Source organism: Theropithecus gelada, chromosome 5, assembly GCF_003255815.1.
Source record: "Theropithecus gelada isolate Dixy chromosome 5, Tgel_1.0, whole genome shotgun sequence".
In the NCBI taxonomy this organism is placed as follows: domain Eukaryota; kingdom Metazoa; phylum Chordata; class Mammalia; order Primates; family Cercopithecidae; genus Theropithecus; species Theropithecus gelada.
Window position 1 is genome coordinate 65,977,676 of NC_037672.1, and position 19,793 is coordinate 65,997,468.

At 37.5% G+C, this 19,793-nt stretch overlaps 2 protein-coding genes and 1 pseudogene across 4 annotated transcripts in view; 2 read left to right on the forward strand and 1 right to left on the reverse strand.

Moving 5' to 3' along the window:
- Positions 1–19,793, reverse strand: part of ART3 (ADP-ribosyltransferase 3) — a 98,431-nt gene that overhangs the window by 55,156 nt on the left and 23,482 nt on the right. Inside the window, exons 2-3 of the mRNA XM_025385701.1 lie at positions 5,289–5,369; positions 4,738–4,771 (exon numbers count right to left, since the gene is read on the reverse strand). The gene's annotated coding sequence lies outside the window, so the exon portion shown is untranslated. The remainder of the gene's footprint in view (positions 1–4,737; positions 4,772–5,288; positions 5,370–19,793) is intronic.
- CXCL11 (C-X-C motif chemokine ligand 11) lies at positions 11,907–19,562 on the forward strand. Of its 3 annotated transcripts, XM_025385704.1 has the most exons (5): positions 11,907–12,205; positions 17,178–17,324; positions 17,909–18,035; positions 18,134–18,206; positions 18,436–19,562. In XM_025385704.1, the coding sequence occupies exons 2-5, from the start codon at positions 17,264–17,266 to the stop codon at positions 18,457–18,459; spliced, it is 285 nt and encodes a 94-aa protein (XP_025241489.1). In that variant the 5' UTR covers positions 11,907–12,205; positions 17,178–17,263; the 3' UTR covers positions 18,460–19,562. The 3 variants fall into 3 exon arrangements, with proteins under 3 accessions (XP_025241489.1, XP_025241490.1, XP_025241488.1); XM_025385705.1 differs by lacking the exon at positions 11,907–12,205 and having other exon boundaries at positions 17,045–17,324; positions 18,134–18,210; XM_025385703.1 differs by lacking the exon at positions 11,907–12,205 and having other exon boundaries at positions 17,045–17,324; positions 18,440–19,562.
- Positions 16,195–16,503, forward strand: LOC112624311 (annotated as a pseudogene).

Here is a 19,793-nt window from a genome sequence, read left to right on the forward strand (position 1 = left end):
CAAAAAGCATAGTCCAATACAACCCCCACTTCCAACCTACAGATGCTCTGCTGAGCGGCTGGGCGAATCTGTCCCGCCAGTCAGGGCCCGGCTTCTTGCATCAACAGACACTCTGCGACCCTTCCAGAAGCCTCAGCTAAGCGGGAGGCCAGGGTGGAGGCCACCACCGCGAGGACGGTCCCCACCCAGCCGCGAGGAGCTCGCGGTTCCCCCAACTAACACAGTTTTAATGGCATTCTTGTGATAACTCACAATTATATATCTTATTATTTTTATTTTTATTTCTTTTCTTTCCTTTTTCTTTTTTTTTCTTTTTTTAGGCAGAATCTTGCTCCGTTATCCAGGCTGGAGTGCAGTGGCATGATCTCAGCTCACTGCAACCTCCGCCTCCTAGGTTCAAGCAATTCTGGTGCCTCAGTCTCCCAAGTAGCCCAGCTAATCTTTGTATTTTTAGTAGAGACGGAGTTTTGCCATACTGGCCAGTTGAGCTTGAGCTCCTGACAAGTGATTCATCTGCCTCAGCCTCTCAAAGTGCTGGGATTACAGGCATGAGCCACTATGCCAGCCTATCTTATTTTTTTTCTGTCTCCACTATCCATCCTTCTTTTCCTCAAAAGTAAACCTCTTACCTTTCATTTCCTTCATTATCTACCTCCTCATCGTTGTGAATTTGTCTCTCTTTCTACTTTGTCTCCACTAAGGCTACCAATTTATTTATCTTCTGTCCTTAAAAGCTGCAAAGATTCTTCCTTGATAAGTTTCCTTCAACTAAATGGAAACAAAAACTTGTTCCTTGCTCCTCCTTAATTGCCATTTCCATTCATTTTCAAACATGTGACCTAACATGCCACAGCAGGGACTCTGGATATAGGTGATGTTTAAGTCTCTGCAAAATGGTGGATCATTTTTAAATGCTTAGCAATAATGATAATTTATAACAATTTATAGATATCCTTTATTAACTACTTAATTACACACAAGGCGCTGTACATTTTATATTGATTAAACTATAGTTCTCATAATAAACCTAAAAAAATGTTATTAACTTTTTTCCCAAGGTTGGAAACCCCCAGGAAGTAACTATCATCAGAACATAAGTCAAATTTAAAAGAAAACTAAAGATACTTAATGCTTTTTAATGTAAGCTCACTCTTTCTGGAACAGGAAATCTTAGCTTTTAAAAAATAGGAAGCAAAACTAAAAGGGGTAATCCCTCTTGCAGATAAGAACATGAGACCATCATCCATAATGACTTTCTCTTCTGAAGTAACTCTTTAGTGAGTTCCTGTCTACTCCTACTCCAAATACCAAACTCAAATGCTCTCTTCTTAGCATTTACATAAAACCGACAAAAGGCTACCCTCAAACTATTCCAGAAACATTGCCATCTAAAATTGCCCTTTAGGGAAAGAGACTCCAGAAATTCGTGCAGAAATCCACTTCAGTGGTTCACAATCCTTATTCTTCGGCATTCTTCTCATTTACTCTTTAAACCAACATTTACTGAGCCCCTAACTAAAGTGACAATTCAGTTGAAGACTGAAGAAGTAGGAGTTAGGGAAACAAAGAAAGGAGGGCCTTCCAGTCAGATAAAAAAGTATGTACAAGGTACTGATGGCATACATAGCACATGTTCAAGAAAATGCAAGCCATTTAATACAGCTGGACAGCATGGTATGTTTTAAGGAACACAATGAGTTGGGGAGGAAAGCGGAATCAGATCATAAAGAGCCTTGTGTGCAATGCTTAGAAATTGGAACTTTACTGAAATGGCAATGGGAAACCATGAAATAGAGGAGAAACATAATCTGATTGAAAAGGTCACTTTCATAGAACACAAGAATGAATTACCAAGACATTTTAACCAGAGGCAGGAAGATGTGTTGGGAGATTACCTGATAAATCCAAGTGAGAAGTGGTGGGAGCTTGACCTAAATCAGTGATAAACTCCAAATCAAAACGATTTGGTATCAATTATATAGAGTAGGGATGTGTAGAGAAATAGCATATGAGAAAAGGAGTTTATACTGACCCCCAGATTTCTGGCTAAGGAGTCTGAATGGTTAGGAGCAACATCAAGAAAAAAATATGAGCAGGTTTTAGGGAAAAGAGTTTCATCTCAATGTAACAAGTTTGAGGTCCCAGCCAGATACTGTAGAGAAGCTATCCAATAGGCAACTGACTATAGTTCATAGAAAGATCTGAGATAGTAATTTAAATTTGAGAGTCATTAGCTGCAATAGTTTGTTACTGTTGCTGTGGCAAATTATCATGACTTAGTGGCTTAAAATAATACACATTTCTTATCTTAAAGTTCCCAAATCATAAGCCTAACATAGATCTCTGTAGGCTAAAATCAAGGTGTTGACAGAGCTAAGTTACTTTCTGAGGGTCTAAAAGAGAATCAATTTCTTTGCTCATTCAGGTTGTTAGCAGAATGCAATTCCTTGAAGACTTAAGATTGAGACCTGTGTTTCCCTGTTGGCTGTCAGCTGAGGGTTATTCACAGACTCCAGAGGCCACCCACATTCCTTGGTGTGTGGTCCTCTTTCTCCATCTTCAAAGCCAACAACAGCAAGTGGAATCTCTCTCATACTCAAATACCTCCTGCCTCTTCCCCTGCGTCTCTCTGACTGGCTGCTCTGTCTTCCTCTTCCACTTTTAAGTGCCCATGTTATACACTGGGTCCACCCAATATATATATATATGTATTTTGAGGTCCATAAGTATAAGTCCAGTGTTCCTTTTGCCATGTAATATAACATATTCACAGATTCCAGGAATTAGGGCATGGAAATCTTTGGGGAATAATTATTCTGCCTACCATGTTAGCCAATAGGTGTGTAAGCTTGCAGATAGAGAGCATAATACCCTAAAGAACACTAGCGTTTAGGTGCAGAGAGAGGTAAGATTCCAAGAAGGAGATTGAGAAGGAGAATAAGAAGCCTCAAGAAAAGAGATTTTCATGAGGCTTTCATGAGAGAGAAAACAGTTGATTGTCACAGGCCAGAAGAAATCAAACTGATACGAAATAAAAAGGGTTCTTTGGGTTTGGTTATATATTACCAATGTACTTACGATATCAGTAACTTAATCAGTAACTTATGATTCCACAATATTCCACAACAGTATTATGTTCCAAAATAGAAAAATATCTGACATCAGTAGGTTAAGAAGAAAACAGGACAAAGGCTTGAATTTGGGGTATCTTATATGTTAGTTAGACTTTATAAGCCAAGAACTACGGAAATGAGTCTATTAAGACCTGACTCCATGCCAGGCAACAGGGTGAGATGGAAGATAAATCAGACAAGGTTCCTTGCCCTGGAGGGACCTCTCAGGCTGAACAATGACTCTCACCATTTAACATCTATAGGAAAGTAGGTTCTGATTTCCTAACCAGTGACTCACAAACAGATTTCTTCCATATAAACCCACAACATCCTCTTTGCTAATTTTATGTGTTAGTGTTAAATATCTAACTTATATTTGGCCAGTGGTTTATTCTGTATTCTTCATCTCTGTCAGACATGTACGAACTTGATAGTTCTCCAACTTGTGTTTATAAAGTTTGCCTGCTTTTTCTCTTAAGTAAATCCTCCTGTGCTTAATGCTACTAAACTTTACTAATTCATTTCTCTAAATTGTCAGAGTCACCTGTTACTTCAATTGAGTTGTCCATACAAATTGGGATTGCCTGAATATGTAATGAGAGTACTGAAAGTACATTTCTTTTTCCTTTAAGGTACCTACAAGGAGAAAAATCAGTTGAGAACATATTTAAGCAAAAAGCCACTTAATTACAGTTTTTTTTTAGTTAAAGAAAGAAGAAAGGTTCAATTCACAGCCTTTTAAATGCAAGACCAAGAAATAAACTTTTAAAAATAAATTTTACAGTTTTTTTTTAAAAATTCAATTCCATATTATAGTCAATCAAAAAGTAAAGATAGAGAAAAGGACTGGAGAGGCAAGTAAAGCTTACGCCAAAAAAAAAAAAAAAAAAAAAAAAAAAAAAAAAAAAAAAAAAAAAAAACAAGAGAAAATAACGAGACGACAGCAAGAAAACAAAATTGATCTTTGGACCTTCCAAAGCGAATGTCTGCTATTAGATTCTTCCCCTGCCCCACCAATCCAAAGGCAACCGAAAAGTCTGTTAAATTAAGTTTAGCCTAAAGCTGTCTCTATACAGCTTAAGTTCAGTCTAAAGGTTTCTCCATACCTTGTGAACTATAACCTAAAGGTTTCTTCATACACAGTGAACTGTAACCTAACTGGATGTGTAAACAGACTGTAATCTACTCTTGTGCCAATCACTAAGTTTCGGCCAATCAAGGGCAGCCAACTATTCAAACTATGCTCAGATAAGGCAAACTTCAAGCTGTAATCAATCCAGCTGTTTCTGTACCTCACTTCCATTTTCTCTTCATCACTTTCCTTTTTCTATCCATACTCTTCTTTCACCACACAGCAGCTCTGGAGCCTCTCTATTCTGTTTCAGGGGCTGCCCGATTCACAAATCATTCTTTGCTCAATTAAGCTCTACTAAATTTAATTTGTCTAAGGTTTTTCTTTTAACAAGCCACAATTCCTGCTGTTTACAAATTTTAATTCAACGCACAGAAAAAAAAATGCCCTAACTATGGAACGAAAGACAAGCTGCTTCTGCAGCAAAGGCTACAGGCTTGTGTTTGTGTGTATGTGTATAAATAGATAGGAAATTCCTGTTACTTTTCTCACCTCTTAAATATTGGTTTTCTTTTTTCTTTTTGGCCTAGGAAACAGAAAGATAGAAATGAGTATATCTAAACATATGAATCAGCAGTGATTCCTAGAATTATAAAGCTTACTGAGTCAGTAACTGTCAATATATGCATTTTTATCAACTTTCTATTTAACTCAAAGTCAGTCTTCCTTTACAGCAACCAGTACCTTGTGAAACTTTACACCTCTGGCAATTTAAGGAAGCTCAGTATCTACATTAGGTACACTAATTAGAACAAACTCAAGCAATTCATTCAGACTCTCAAAGGTCTAATATATAGTAATTCACGTCGTACTCTTTCTTCAATTTTAAAGACTACAAACAAAGCCATTGTTACAACAGCTGGCAGTTTTTGAGTTAAAAAATGTAATTTCAATAGTAAAATGAAAAAAGCATTCATACTAATCAAAGTACTCAGGAGAGCAACTGCAGAATTTGGTTAAATTCCGAATGAAGTTTGAGTCTACTTAATCATACTGTACTTAATCATAACATAGTAGTTATGAGCAATTAGCACTTTACTCGCAGACTTTGACCAACTCAGATGGGATTCCCTAGTTTCCAACACAGTTGCTATCTACAATTGTTAGCACGCCATGAGAAGATTCTGAAGGGAGGCTAAAACACGGCCATAGCATAGCTTTGAATATTGCAAATTCAAACCAAAGTGAGTTGCCTTCCTATCAATGTTCGAAAGTAAGTTCTTCCTTGAAGGATTAAAACAAAAGCCAAAAACTTGTAACAGAGATTGCATCAGAGAAGAGTATAACTGAATCTTTTTAAACTATGTGCATATATAACACATTGAAAGCCAGTATGCTGTAATTGATTTCTGGATCCAAAGTGCTTCAGTTCAAATCCCAACTCAGCCACTTTCTAGCTATGTGACCAATTCACAGCCATGTGACACTGGACATGCTTCTTACCTCTCTGTATCTAGGTCTCCTCATACGACAAATGGAGATAACAGCAGTTCCCCTCACAGGGTTGTTGAAAGGAACCAGAGTTAATAGATGCAAAGTACATGTGGTAAATAGGAAGCACTATGTAAGTGTTACATAGCATTATTTTTTAACTTTTTATTTTGAGTTAATATTAGATTTACAGAAAACAGTACAGATAGTACCTTTATTTCCTTCACTCCTCTTCCCCAATGTTAACATCTTTTATGACCACAGTACAATTATCTAGAACAGGAAATGAACATTGGTACTTGGAACCAATTGGAACATTGGAATATTGTTAACTAAACTTCAGACGTTATTTTAATTTCACCAATTTTGCCACTAATGTCCTTTTTCTAGGTTCCTATCAGAACCCACATTGCATTTAGTTATTTCTCCTAAGTCTCCTCCAACCTGTAAGGTATTTCCTAGTAGATGGCAAATGTAATAAAATAATCAAGGTAAACATCACTAATAATAACACATAACAATATTATGAACCCTGATACAACATACTGAAAAGAAAACATAATTTTGTAGTTTTCATGCCAAAAATACAAAACCTTATTCCAATTATGAGAAAATATCAGATAAGACAAATTGAGGGATATTTGATAAAATAATTAATCAATGCTCTTCAAAAGTGTCACTATTATTTTTTAAACTTTTTAAAGAATAGTAAATAATCTTAATAAATATGTGTAAGCCGTGATAAAATACTAAAGTATGGCTAACTCTTCTTTAATTCTAATTGATAGGTGATTCCCCTCTTATTAGTGGAAACTAATTCGAAAGTTCATTTGATAACCCACTGTTTTCTACCAAGATTTTTCTCATGATACTTAGAATCTGTATTTCAAGTTCATTATGAGGAAACTATTTTAGCAGGCTAGCCTAGAAATCTAATCCAGTATGTATTTTTTTTCTAGAGAGAAAAGTATTCTAAATCTCAACGTGAGATGTCAGGAATACATTTATTTCTCCTCCTCAGACTGATAGGCAACAGGAACTTTGCACCTTTCCTGGTCTCTTTGCACACATCATCCACCCCCAGCCCATCCTCCCATTACTCTGACGCTATTAAGCTATAATGCTGCTTCTTGGCAATTTCCAGGTCTGCTGCCCCCTTATTCTAAACCTGCAACTCTTTTTCTCTTCCCCTAACCCTTGATTCCTGGCTTTTAAGACCTATTTTTGGAGTCCTTAGTTTTAGAATATGTTCACAGGCCTCTCTGACTTTCCAGACTCAGCTTTGGGCTCTGCATATTCATCAGATTTTGGGAAGACCCCACAGGTAGAGGTAAAAAGTCTCCCTCCACTCGTTTAACCCTTAGAAGCTTGACCTACTAACTGGGCTAATCCCTGGCATCCTTGCAAAAATGTAAACTCAAACTTCAAGGGTTCTGGAAGGAAAGGGACCTAGAATGAGCAGAGAGATAACACTTAGGGTTACTGGGACTCTAGGAAATTATTTAGAACAAAAGCTTAAGAAGGAGAAAGGCAGTGGGGTAGAGGGATGGCACTGAGGGAGCAGCACTGTCACTGAAGTCTTAAAGTAGTTTCACTGCCTCCTTCTCTATCCTTTCCTGTTTCCACAAGACCTTCATCTGGTATAAATCCTTAGGGACAGGAGTTGACCTGCTGGCTACCTATTGCACTGACATCAGTTACTGCCTCAGATCAGAGACTCTATTTATCACAGCTAAATGCAGAAAAGAGCACAGGCTTCTCCCTTTTTATCCAGTCCCTGGAATAAACATTGGCTGTTCTGAAATTTTCTTTCTTTTTTTTTTTTTTGTGAGACACAGTCTCGCTCTGTCGCCCAGACTGGAGTGTAGTGGCACAATCTTGGCTCACTGCAACCTTTGCCTCCCGGGTTCAGGCAATTCTCCTGCCTCAGCCTCCCAAGTAGCTGGGACTACAGGCGCCCGCCACCACGCCCGGCTAATTTTTGTATTTTTAGTAGAGACGGGGTTTCACCATATTGGCCAGGCTGGTCTTGAACTCCTGACCTTGTGATCCGCCTGCCTCGGCCTCCCAAAGTGCTAGGATTACAGGCGTGAGCCACTGTGCCCGGCCTATTCTGAAATTTTCTAAGGGTTACTATTACAAATCACAATGGGGAAATAGAGGATAAACTTTACCAACAAAATACAAGTTTTAACAAGTCTCACAATAAGCATTCTCCTGTTATTCAATGAAATGTAAATTAAATGGGGCTCTAGACACCTTCTCTAGCTTTCTTAATTGCTTTCTCACCAGGACCGTCAGATTTTATTTATCCCAAATTGTTCCACATTTAGTCTTCTGCTCTAATCTTCTTTTGCATTTTCTATTTTCCAGGGAGGCTTGGGTCTGGGAGTTACACTGTCAGACCTTTGAGACGCCTTTCACTCCTGTTTCATCCCAGAAAGGAATTCCTGTGTTTTTCATTGCTGCTGTCCCCTGACCCCGCTTCTTAACTAAATGTAAAAAGTGACATTCCAAGGCAATTAAATTTGGTTAGAGATAAAACAAATAATATGTATATACTGTGCTTTGCCAGGTTGAAAAAAGAGACAAATAATAGCTGTTTTTTAAAATAACTCTTCTACCAAAAAGGTAGAGAAACACTGTTTTCTTTTCAGAAGAGGAACGGTAGATCAAACTCTTAATTAATTTATAAGAAAATGACAGAGCCGGCCGGGCGCGGTGGCTCAAGCCTGTAATCCCAGCACTTTGGGAGGCCGAGACGGGCGGATCACGAGGTCAGGAGATCGAGACCATCCTGGCTAACACAGTGAAACCCCGTCTCTACTAAAAATACAAAAAATTAGCCAGGCGTGGTGGCGGCGCCTGTAGTCCCAGCTACTCGGGAGGCTGAGGCAGGAGAATGGCGTGAACCTGGAGGCGGAGCTTGCAGTGAGCCGAGATCGCGCCACTGCACTCCAGCCTGGGCGACAGAGCGAGACTCCGCCTCAAAAAAAAAAAAAAAAAAAAAAAAAAAAAAAAAAATGACAGAGCCATAGTTAATAAATCAGGTATAGCTTAAATGTTTCAGGAAGACTCCTCCTGTGCAATAAATTTAATTAAGCCAATGAGAAACGATCCAATTCCAGTAACAAGACAGAGATAACCTGTATGTGATCAGCATGAAGAGGCAGAATTAAAAAGCAAAGTAAACTGAACTACCAGTAACTATTTTTCAAATCCTTAACCACTGGAAACTAAAGCTTATTTCTTCTTTTTATGCTCAACTTTCAGGGAACAAATAACTGCCTTTCCTTTAACATCAGAAATTTGGTACACACCAGCTGGGCGCAAGGGCTCATGTCTATAATCCCAGCATTTTGGGAGGCCGAGGCAGGTAGATGGCTTAAGACCAGGAGTTTGAGACCAGCCTTGCTAACATGGTGAAACCCTGTCTCTACTAAAAATACAAAAATTAGCCTGGTACGGTGGCACAGGCCTGTAATCCTAGCAGCTTGGGAGGCTGAGGCACGAGAATTGCTTGAATCTGGGAGGCAGGAGTTGCAGCAAGCCGAGATCGTGCCCCTGCACTCCAGCCTGGGTGACAGAGCAAGACTCTTTTTTTTTTTTTTTTTTTGACTCTGTCTTAAAAAAAAGAAAAAAGAAAAAAGAAATTGGGTACACACATGTTTTCACTTATAAGTGGGAGCTAAATAATGTGTACACATAGACATAGAGTATGGAATGATAGACAATGGAGACTTGGAAGGGTTGGGGGTGGTGGATGATGACAAACTACTTAATGGGTACAATGTACATTATTCTGGTGATGGATACACTAAAAGCCCTAATTTCAACACTATGCAATATATCAATGTAACAAAATTATATTTGTATCCCCCAAATGTATACTGACAAGGAAAGGTAGATGGCCACCAGTGGCACTCTCAAGCATGAGAAGGTCCATATGGTGATAGGGTAGTCACTAAAAACTGGCCCTTCTTCTGTGCATGCACTTGAGACTGCAATGTTTGGGGTAGCAAATATCAAGGATGAAGTCATCCTTATAAAATGTGAGCGCTGGTATATCTCATTCTCAAATACCAGACTACATTAGCAGAATACAACCTTTGGAAATCTCTTCTTATGTCAAAGTCCCAGAAAGAGATAAAGCATATTGGCCAGGCTGGTCTCGAAATCCTGACCTCAGGTGATCTGCCTACCTAAGCCTCCCAAAGTGCTGGGATTACAGGCATGAGTATGGTGAAACCCTGTCTCTAATAAAAATACAAAAAAAATTAGCTGAGCATGGTGGCTGGTGCCCATAATCCCAGCTACTTGGCAGGCTGAGGCTGAAGAAAGGCTTGAACCCAGCAGGCGGAGGTTGCAGTGAGCTGAGATCGCGCCATTGCACTCCACTCCAGCCCTGGCAGCAAGAGTGAAACTCTGTCTCAAAAAAAAAAAAAAAAGAGATACAACATAAACTCAGAAACATCCTTATTTAAAATTCATTGTCAGCCAGGTACAGTGGCTTATGCCAGTAATCCCAGCACTTTGGGAGGCTGAGGTAGGAAGACCACGTGGGCCCAGGAATTCAAGACCAGCCTGGGCAACATGGTGAAACCCCATCTCTACCAGAAATACAAAAACATTAGCTGGCTGTGGAGGTGTCTTCCCATAGTCCCAGCTACTCAGGAGGCTGAGGTGGGAAGATGATTTGTGCCTGAGAGGCAGATGCTGCGGACAGCTGAGATCGCGCCATTGTACTCCAGCCTGGGCGATAGAGCAGGTCTAAAACAAAAATTCATCGTCACTTTGAAACTCTTTTCAGTGGCAATAAAACATGCACTATTCCTCAATGTCTTAATGATTTGAATGTTATTTATACAATTTACTCAAGTTTTGGGGGAAAAAATAGAGCCTTACCCAGTGCCTAATGGCTACCTCGAATATAGCCTGCAGAATCTGTCTAATTTCTGGGACAGGTATTTTAATAATATTATAAGAAACTCACAGTAGTATTCTATTTAAGAGCTCTCAAAAAAAAAAAAAAAAAATCCACTGGCAGCTCCCTAAATTCATTGGCATGCCTGAGTCCCTGTATAAAAGAACATCAGGTACTATACTACTGTACTTTTAAGAATTTGGGATTCTACATTAATCTGTTCAGTCTATCTACATTATTTTAGGTGTCTATTACATGCCTGGCAACCTCTTCCCTAGGAGTGAGTCACCTACCTTCTAACACTCAAAACAGGATTCTTTTAAATCAAACTCGTTTATAATAAATGGAAACATTAGTATCCATTTGTAACCCACTTTTCACTAACTTAACTGAACAAAATATCCTTGATACTACCTTTTTTTCTTTTGTCAGGCAATATATTATTCAGAGACCTGGTGAATGGTGAGTTGGAAATTATTTTTAAATAACTTACATTAATCTCTTCTAACTTGGAAACATTTTAAAATTCTACATTAATTGGCTAATTTGGGAGCATTAATAAAATTTCAGAAGAATCACAGATTACAGATTGTTTAAGCTGAAAGAGTGATTACTTATGGAAACTGGTATTCCATCATTTCCTGGGATGCTCCTACGTCTTTAAATTAAAAGCAAAGCTTATTTTAGTGGGTGAACCTGGGAAAATAAAATAAAATAGTCCAATTCTGGAAACAACAAAAAAGGTCAACACTACTAAGAACACAGAGAATGTATCTGATCTTTTTTGCATTTAATCAAAGAAAAAGAGCAATGAGATATAATGACTTAGAGAAGGAAGAAAGCAACTAGGGAAATTTACAGGAGTTTGACAGTTATCTCTCTGCCTCTCCAACCTCAGCTTTAGTTTAAAATAAGTATGGAGTCAGCATATAATACATGCCAAATGAATAACTAGACCTTCACTGTCCAATATGGTAGCCACTAAACACATATTATCAAGCATCTGAAATGTAGCTAGTTCAATTTGAAGACTTAGTAATAAAAGGTAAAATATTTCATTTAATATTTTTATATCCACGTTGATTACACATTGAAATGATAATATATTTTTGTGCTTAATTATAGAAAATATATTTAAATTAATTTCATCTGTTTCTTTTTACTTTCTAAATGTGGCTATCAGAATATTTAAAATTATGTACATGCGTTGCATTATATTTCTACTGGATAAAGTTAGAAAAGACAGTAATTTCTACAAAGTATAAAGGACAAGAAGACACCACGATGTAATGAAAAAGACTTCATGAAGACATCAAGACTAAAAGGAAGGAAAGGATTCAAAAGAGAGGAAAATGCATTCCATGCTAGAAAAACTGTATTATACAAATATAAAAAATAGGGATCTCTCAGGCTCACCAGATGAGGAGATGCTGTGAAAGAAGGTAATCTTCCTCATGTGATGTCAGAGAGTATAGAGCCAGAACAAGTCACAATCCTGAAGACACAACTGACCCCACACATCTACAGAGCCAGCAGAAATCAGGCAGACTAACTTCTACAATAAGGCAGAAGGTTCTGAAATTTGCAACACACGGAAAGAACTTGGTGAGTTTTGTTCACTGTTCTATCTCTAATACCCAAAAGAGTGCCAGACATGTGACAGACATTTAAGATAAACATTTGCTGAATGAATGAGTAAATGAACAAATGAACTACTATAGAAAAGAGTAGTGCTTTCCAGGAAACTCTAAGGCAGGAACAACTGGGAGGAAGAGCAGTAAAGAGAGAGAGAGTGTTATAGAAGGAGAGAGCAACCATATTAGCACCTGCTAAAGCCTAATTAGGCTTATTTAGTGGTTCAAGGAGATGAAGTGAAAAGGTTACAGCACAAAACCAATCCCTCTCCTTACTCTGCATAATCTTGGATCTATCACCTGAAGAAGTGAAGAACTAAATAAACCTCCCTCAGTTTTCAAACTAATTTAGCTCTGAGGAAAAGCAAAGATGTGTCTACATGGGCAAGGGATAGCCCCCTCCTCTAGGGTCATACACAAGCAGCAGCCTCTGTGAGGAAGATTATGCAGTAGTCTTCCTCACAGAGGAAAAGGAAGAATTTTTTTTTTCTCCCTGTCTTCTCCTCTGTCTCCTTCTGAAGTATCTTTATAGTCCCTGACACATGGCGGGGCAGCGTGGGGGAACCTGATATAGTCTGATATAGCACTTATTAGGTGAAATCTGTGTGTGTGTGTGTGTGTGTGTATCCAGTGTATGTGTGTATCCATCCAGAGGGAAGAAAACTAAAATAGTGGTCATCTCTGGTGGTAAGGTTCTTCTTATCACATATGTTCTAATGTTTAGCTTTTTGTTTTTTTGAGACGGAGTCTCACTGTGTCACCTAGGCTGGAGTGCAGTGACGCGATCTTGGCTGGCTGCAACTTCCACCTCCTGGGTTCAAGAGATTCTCCTGCCTCAACCTTGCAAGTAGCTGGAATTACAGGCATGCACCACCACACCCAGCTAATTTTTGTACTTTTAGAAGAGACAGGGTTTCACCATGTTGGCCAGGCTGGTCTCGAACTCCTGACCTCAAGTGATCCGCCTGCCTCGGTCTCCCAAACTGCTGGGATTACAGGCGTGAGCCACCATGCCCAGCTGTAATTTTTTTTTAATGTATCAGATATTACCTTCGCAGTAAGGAAGAAAATAAAACACTAGAAAATAAAATACAGTAGCCCCCTCGTTATCCTTGGGGAATACATTCCAGGATTCCCAGCAGAGTACTGAAGGAGAAAATTGTGATCCACAGTTTTTCTACACAGCTAAGTAGTAATTCACACGTGAAGGCAAAAGAAAGAGTTTAGTCATGTTTTATGTAAGTTTGAATTAAGTCTATTTTATATTTAAAACAGTATAATGTAAAAATATGTTTAATAATATCAATTTCCAGGGTTTTTTTAAAAAATTAATTAAGAATCCCTATTTAAGAAATTCTCTTACCCCAAAGCTATATGACAACACAACTTTAGCTAGTAAGCAGAAATATTCACTATTGTCTGTATTATTTGAACTATGCTATTGCATTCATGCACTTTCTGTAAGTGATTTTTATGATTAGTGTGCCATTTTTATATTCATGGTTATTATAATTTAAAATATTTTTATATGCTATAACAATGTCAACTAATCTTTTATTAAGTGGTTGTGTTTGTGTTAATGCGGAAAACAAGCTAGATGTGGTATGCCAATTCAGAAAAGGACACTGATAATAGTAATAGCAGTTAATACATTTCAAGTGCCACATATTTTTCTAAATGGTTAATATGCATTACCTCTTTTAATACCTAGTTTATAACAGCCCTATGAAAAAGGGGGTTGAGACCAGCCTGGCCAACATGGTGAAACCCCATCACTACTAAAAATATAAAAATTGGCTGGGCGTGGTGACACATGCCTGTAATCCCAGCTACTTGGGAGGCTGAAGCAGGAGAATCGCTTGAACCCAGGAAGCGGAGGTTGCAGTAAGCCGAGATCACGCCACTGCACTACAGCCTGGGTGACACAGAGAAACGCCATCTCAAAAGGAAAAAAAAAGGTACTATTATTATCCCCAGTCTATAGATGAGCAAACAGCCTCAAAAAGTTGAGGTAACTTGTTCATAAATAATTGAATGTGGGCTGGGCACAGTGGCTCACGCCGGTAATCTCAGCACTTTGGGAGGCTGAGGCGGCAGGATCACCTGAGGTTAGGAGTTCGAGACCAGCCTGGCCAACATGGCAAAACATCATCTCTACTAAAACTATAAAAATTAGCCAGGCGTGGTGGTGCACACCTGTAATCCCAGCTGCTTGGGAGGCTGAGGCAGGAGAATCACTTGCATCCAGGAGGCAGAGGCTGTGGTGAGCCGAGATCACACCACTGCACTCCAGCCTGGGCTACAGAACAAGAATCCATCTCAAAAATAAATAAATAATCGAGTGTGGATTTGAACACAGACTGACTCCAGAGCCTCCCCTATTAACTATGCTCTACTGTGTTTCTAATGCTGAGAAAATGAAAAGCAACATTAAAAAATAATAGCAGATAAGGATTTATGAGCTCCACAAACACATTCCTTTTACTTTACCCATATTCCTAAGGAAAAATTAGTCTCTATTTACATATGTCAAATGAATTGACGGAAAAGAGGGAAAGAATATTCCAGTTACTTGGAAATTAATTAAAATATACTAGCCCCCCCACCTTATCTTTGGGGGATATGTTCCAAGACCCCTATGAATGCCTGAAACTGCAGATAGTACTGAGCCCTGTATATATTGTAGTTTTTTCTATACATACATACCTATAAGAAAGTTTGATTCATACATTAGCCACAGTAACAGCATCAATAGTAATATATAGAACAATTACAACAGTATTCTGTAATAAAGTTAAGTGTCTGTGTAGTCTCTCTGCAAATATCTTACTGTACTGTACTCACTCTTCTAGTGATGCTGTGAGATGATAAAATGTCTATGTGATGGGATGAAGTCATGGAGCAAGATGATGTGAGATTTCATCATGCTACTCAGAAAAGTGCACAATTTAAAACTTACGAATTGTTTCTAGAATTTCTCATTTAATGGGTGACTACTGTAAAGACTTTCAGAGGTTTTAAAGATTAGTCATGGTTGTTAAAGAATTTAAATGCAGGATTATATCTAAATAAATATATAATTTAAAGATAAAATGCAAATGGTAATTCTCAAAAAAAAAGAAGTTGAATAAGATAAAATAATAATCTAAAAGTAGTAAACCAGCTATAAATTCCCAGATTATACCAACTTTTATTGGTAAAACTAGGAAATAGGAGAAAAATTCTTGAAAGAAAGTTACAGTGATTTTCTTATGTTACAAAGATAGGAGCTAAAAAAATATTATTGATGGTTGATGTAAATAATTAGAAAAATTCAAGTAAAAATCTTTTTAAAGAATTTTAAGAATATCGAAATGTAAAACAGTGTATTCCTTTCAAATTACTTAAGGAAGGCCAAGCACCGTGGCTCATCCCAGTAATCCTAGCACTTTGGGAGACCAAGGCAGGAAGACTGCTTGAGGCCAGGAGTTCAGGGCTGCAGTGAGCTGTGATTGTGCCACTCGACTCCAGAATGGTGACAGAGTAAGACCCATCTCATTAAAAAAAAAAAAAATGCTTCAAAAAGTTAAATAAAACATATTTAAAGTTAGAAAGAAATCAAAGAAAACATAAAGAATCAGCAAGGAAGCATTTTAAAAATTACAGATTACCAGTTAAACAGTAAATGTATTTTATTAAGCTTACCCATTAGAAAGCTCCTTGGATATGATTTTCTTAAATGTCTACAAGTGACACACTTAAAACAAAGATTTAGGAAGCTTAACAGGAAAAGAGAAAGACAAAAAAAGATAGGAATTACATCAAAGTAGAATCTCAGAGGTAAAACTATCACATGAGGAAAGAGGATCACTTTTTTTTATGATCCCTAACACAACTCATACAACTTCATGTACTAAGTAACAGTGCTAAAATATTTATAAAGTAGTTTTCCGCCATGGCCACCATTGGAGGGCAGAAGCCATGACTCTGTACTACCCTGTAGTGGGCCTCAATAAGGGCCACAAGGTGACCAAGAACGTGAGCAAGCCCAGGCACAACCACCGTGGGCGCCTGACCAAACACACTAAGTTTGTGTGGGACATGATCCCAGAGGTGTGTGGCTTCACCCCTAACGAGTGGCGTGGCATGGAGTTACTGAAGGTCTCCAAGGTCAAACGGGCCCTCAAATTCATCAAGAAAAGGGTAGGGACAAACATCTGCCCCAAGAGAAGGCAGGAGGAGCTGAGCAACGTCCTGACCGCCATGAGGAAAGCAGCTGCGAAGGACTGAGCCCCCTGCCATCTGCCTGTAATAAAAGCTTCGCAGAATAAAATAATTATAAAATAAAATAATTAAATTAAATTAAATTTAAAAATAAAATAAAGCGAAACAAAATAAATAAAATATATAAAGTAAAAATTGTTGAAAATGCAAAACAATATGGACATAAATATAGAAGCACAGGGAAACTTCTTTAGGCACTCATTTACAGGCAAAAATATGAAAAGGTCATCTGGTGTCAAATAATATAGGCCTTATCTATCATAAGAGTTTGAACTGGAAAGAAAAAGTTAGATGATAAAGAAAAAGCTTCTCAGAATATTCTTTTGTATAGTTATGTGAAGGATGAAGGGTGGGTGAAAGGACCAAAAACAGAAACACAGTCTTCCCGAATGAATGACAATCAGAATTCCGCTGCCCACCACAATTAAACAGATTTCTAGGAAAAGCTACCTTAAAAAGGCTGGTTACCATCTGGGTTTACACAGTGCTTTCACATTCTTATCACTTTCAACACTACTACAAATAGGAAGGGACAGTAGCATTTAGAAGAGAACAAAACAGAAACTCTTGGAAGCAAGAAAGGTGCATGACTCAAAGAGGGAAATTCCTGTGCCATAAAAGGATTGCGGGTGTATAAAATGCTCTATATATACCAATTGTCAATTTCCTTTCATGTTCAGCATTTCTACTCCTTCCAAGAAGAGTAGCAAAGCTGAAGTAGCAGCAGCAGCAGTGGCAGCAACCGCAGCAGCAGAAAAAATCAAACATGAGTGTGAAGGGCATGGCTATAGCCTTAGCTATGATATTGTGTACTACGGTTGTTCAAGGTAAGCAGGACTTTTTATTTCTCAACCTATAAGTTCCTTTTCTAATGTTTCAAATGTCTTTTCTTCCACTTTTATCCTAAAAGACATGATAAAGTTATATTTAATCTCACAGATTAGAAGTTATACAGCTTTAGCACAGAAATGATGGATGTGTTTAAGGTACTAGAGATGATTATTGAAACTAGAAATTATGGACTTCATGGAATTTTTGATTTGGCTAGAATATCTGGCAAGAGCCTTTAGCAACAGTTTTAAGTGTCTAGTAAGAAGATTTTATATAGCAATCATGTTAACAAGCTTTCTGGGAAAATACTTGAGGATAAAATCAAGGGGGCAAAACAAGCTTCACCTCCAATAAACTTCCTTCATGCTTCCCGTTTTTTAGTGATTCGCTTACAAATTTAAAGAGAATTAATCAACATTTTACTTAACTCTTTTCCCAGTAATAGTTGTGTTAAGTGCTATTTGACAAATTACTATCTTCACCCTTAATGAAAATTCTGCTCACGTTCGCCACCAGTTATAAACCACAGCCATCTGTTGCAATCAGATGCATTACTAACTAATGCTGTGATCTATTCTAGGTTTCCCTATGTTCAAAAGAGGACGCTGTCTTTGCATAGGCCCTGGAGTAAAAGCAGTGAAAGTGGCAGATATTGAGAAAGCCTCCATAATTTACCCAAGTAACAACTGTGACAAAATAGAAGTGATGTAAGTAATGAACTTGCTGAAGATGACAATGGTGCAGGCTTTTTTGTTTATGTATTTGCATCTAAACTTTAAGACTCTTTTGTATGTTCTTTTAACAGTATTACCCTGAAAGAAAATAAACGACAACGATGCCTAAATCCCAAATCGAAGCAAGCAAGACTTATAATCAAAGTAAGTTACCAGATTACTCCCATGTTATAATCTGTTTTATCCAAGACAGATCTTTTGAAAAAGAAAATAATATGGACAACTACAGAAAGATTCTGCTATGATCCTGTGTGAAATATTCTGTTAAGGGGTCTTGGTTGTAACAGTTTCCCTTTCTTACTATATATTTTTAGATGTCCTGGGGGAAATAAGAACAGTCCAAGTAAATAAAACTCTTGTTTTCTTATTCCAGAAAGTTGAAAGAAAGAATTTTTAAAAATATCAAAACATATGAAGTCCTGGAAAAGAGGATTTGAAAAACTTAGAACAAGTTTAACTGTGACTACTGAAATGACAAGAATTCTGCAGTAGGAAACTGAGACTTTTCTATAGGTTTGTGACTTTCAACTTTTGTACAGTTATGTGAAGGATGAAAGGTGGGTGAAAGGACCAAAAATAGAAACACAGTCTTCCTGAATGAATGACAATCAAAATTCCGCTGCCCAAAGTAGTCCAACAATTAAATGGATTTCTAGGAAAAGCTACCTTAAGAAAGGCTCCTTACCACTGGAGTTTACAAAGTGCTTTCACATTGTTACTTGTTGTATTATACATTCATGCATTTCTAGGCTAGAAAACCTTCTAGATTTGATGTTTATAACTATTCTGTTGTGACTATGAGAACATTTCTGTCTCTAGAAGTCATCTCTCTGTATTGATCTTTATGCTATGTTACTATCTGTGGTTACAGTGGAGACATTGACATTATTACTGGAGTCAAGCTCTTATGAGTCAAAAGCATCTATGTGTAGTAAAACATTCCTCAAATGTTTTTTCACGCAAATACACATTTCTTTCTCCAAATATCATGTAGCACATCAGTACATAGGGAAACATTCTTATGCATCATTTGGTTTGTTTTATAACCAATTCATGAAATGTAATTCATAAAATGTACTATGAAAAAATTATACGCTATGGGATACTGGCAAAAGTGCACATATTTCATAACCAAATTAGTAGCACTGGTCTTAATTTGATGTTTTTTAACTGTTTTTCATTGAGATGTTTTGAAGCAATTAGGATATGTGTGTTTACTGTACTTTGTGTTTTTATCCATTTGTATAAATGATAGCAATATCTTGGACACATTTGAAATATAAAACGTTTTTGTCTACCAAAGAAAAATGTTGAAAAATAAGCAAATGTATATCTGGCAATCACCTTCACTTTTCGTAATTCTGTCTCTTAGAAAAATACGTAATCTAATAAATTTCTTTTTTGATGCCTATATACTATAAAATTTGGGTATACTCAAGACTAGTTTAAAGAATCAAAGTCATTTTTTTCTCTAATAAACTACCACAACCTTTCTTTTTTTTTAAAAAAAAAAAAAAAGAACAACTACATACTTTCCAGGACATTTGAGATGCCTTTAAAAATTTTGCCTTATATTTCAGAAACATACGCCTATCCATCATCATGCAGAACTGTTTAGAAATATATTTTAATGGGTAGGTGGGAAAGACAGTTGTTTGTTTTGTCAGTGGGGGGAGGTCTTGATAGTCCAAACCCCCTTCTTACTTGGAGAAAATCCCTTATGTGAGTGTT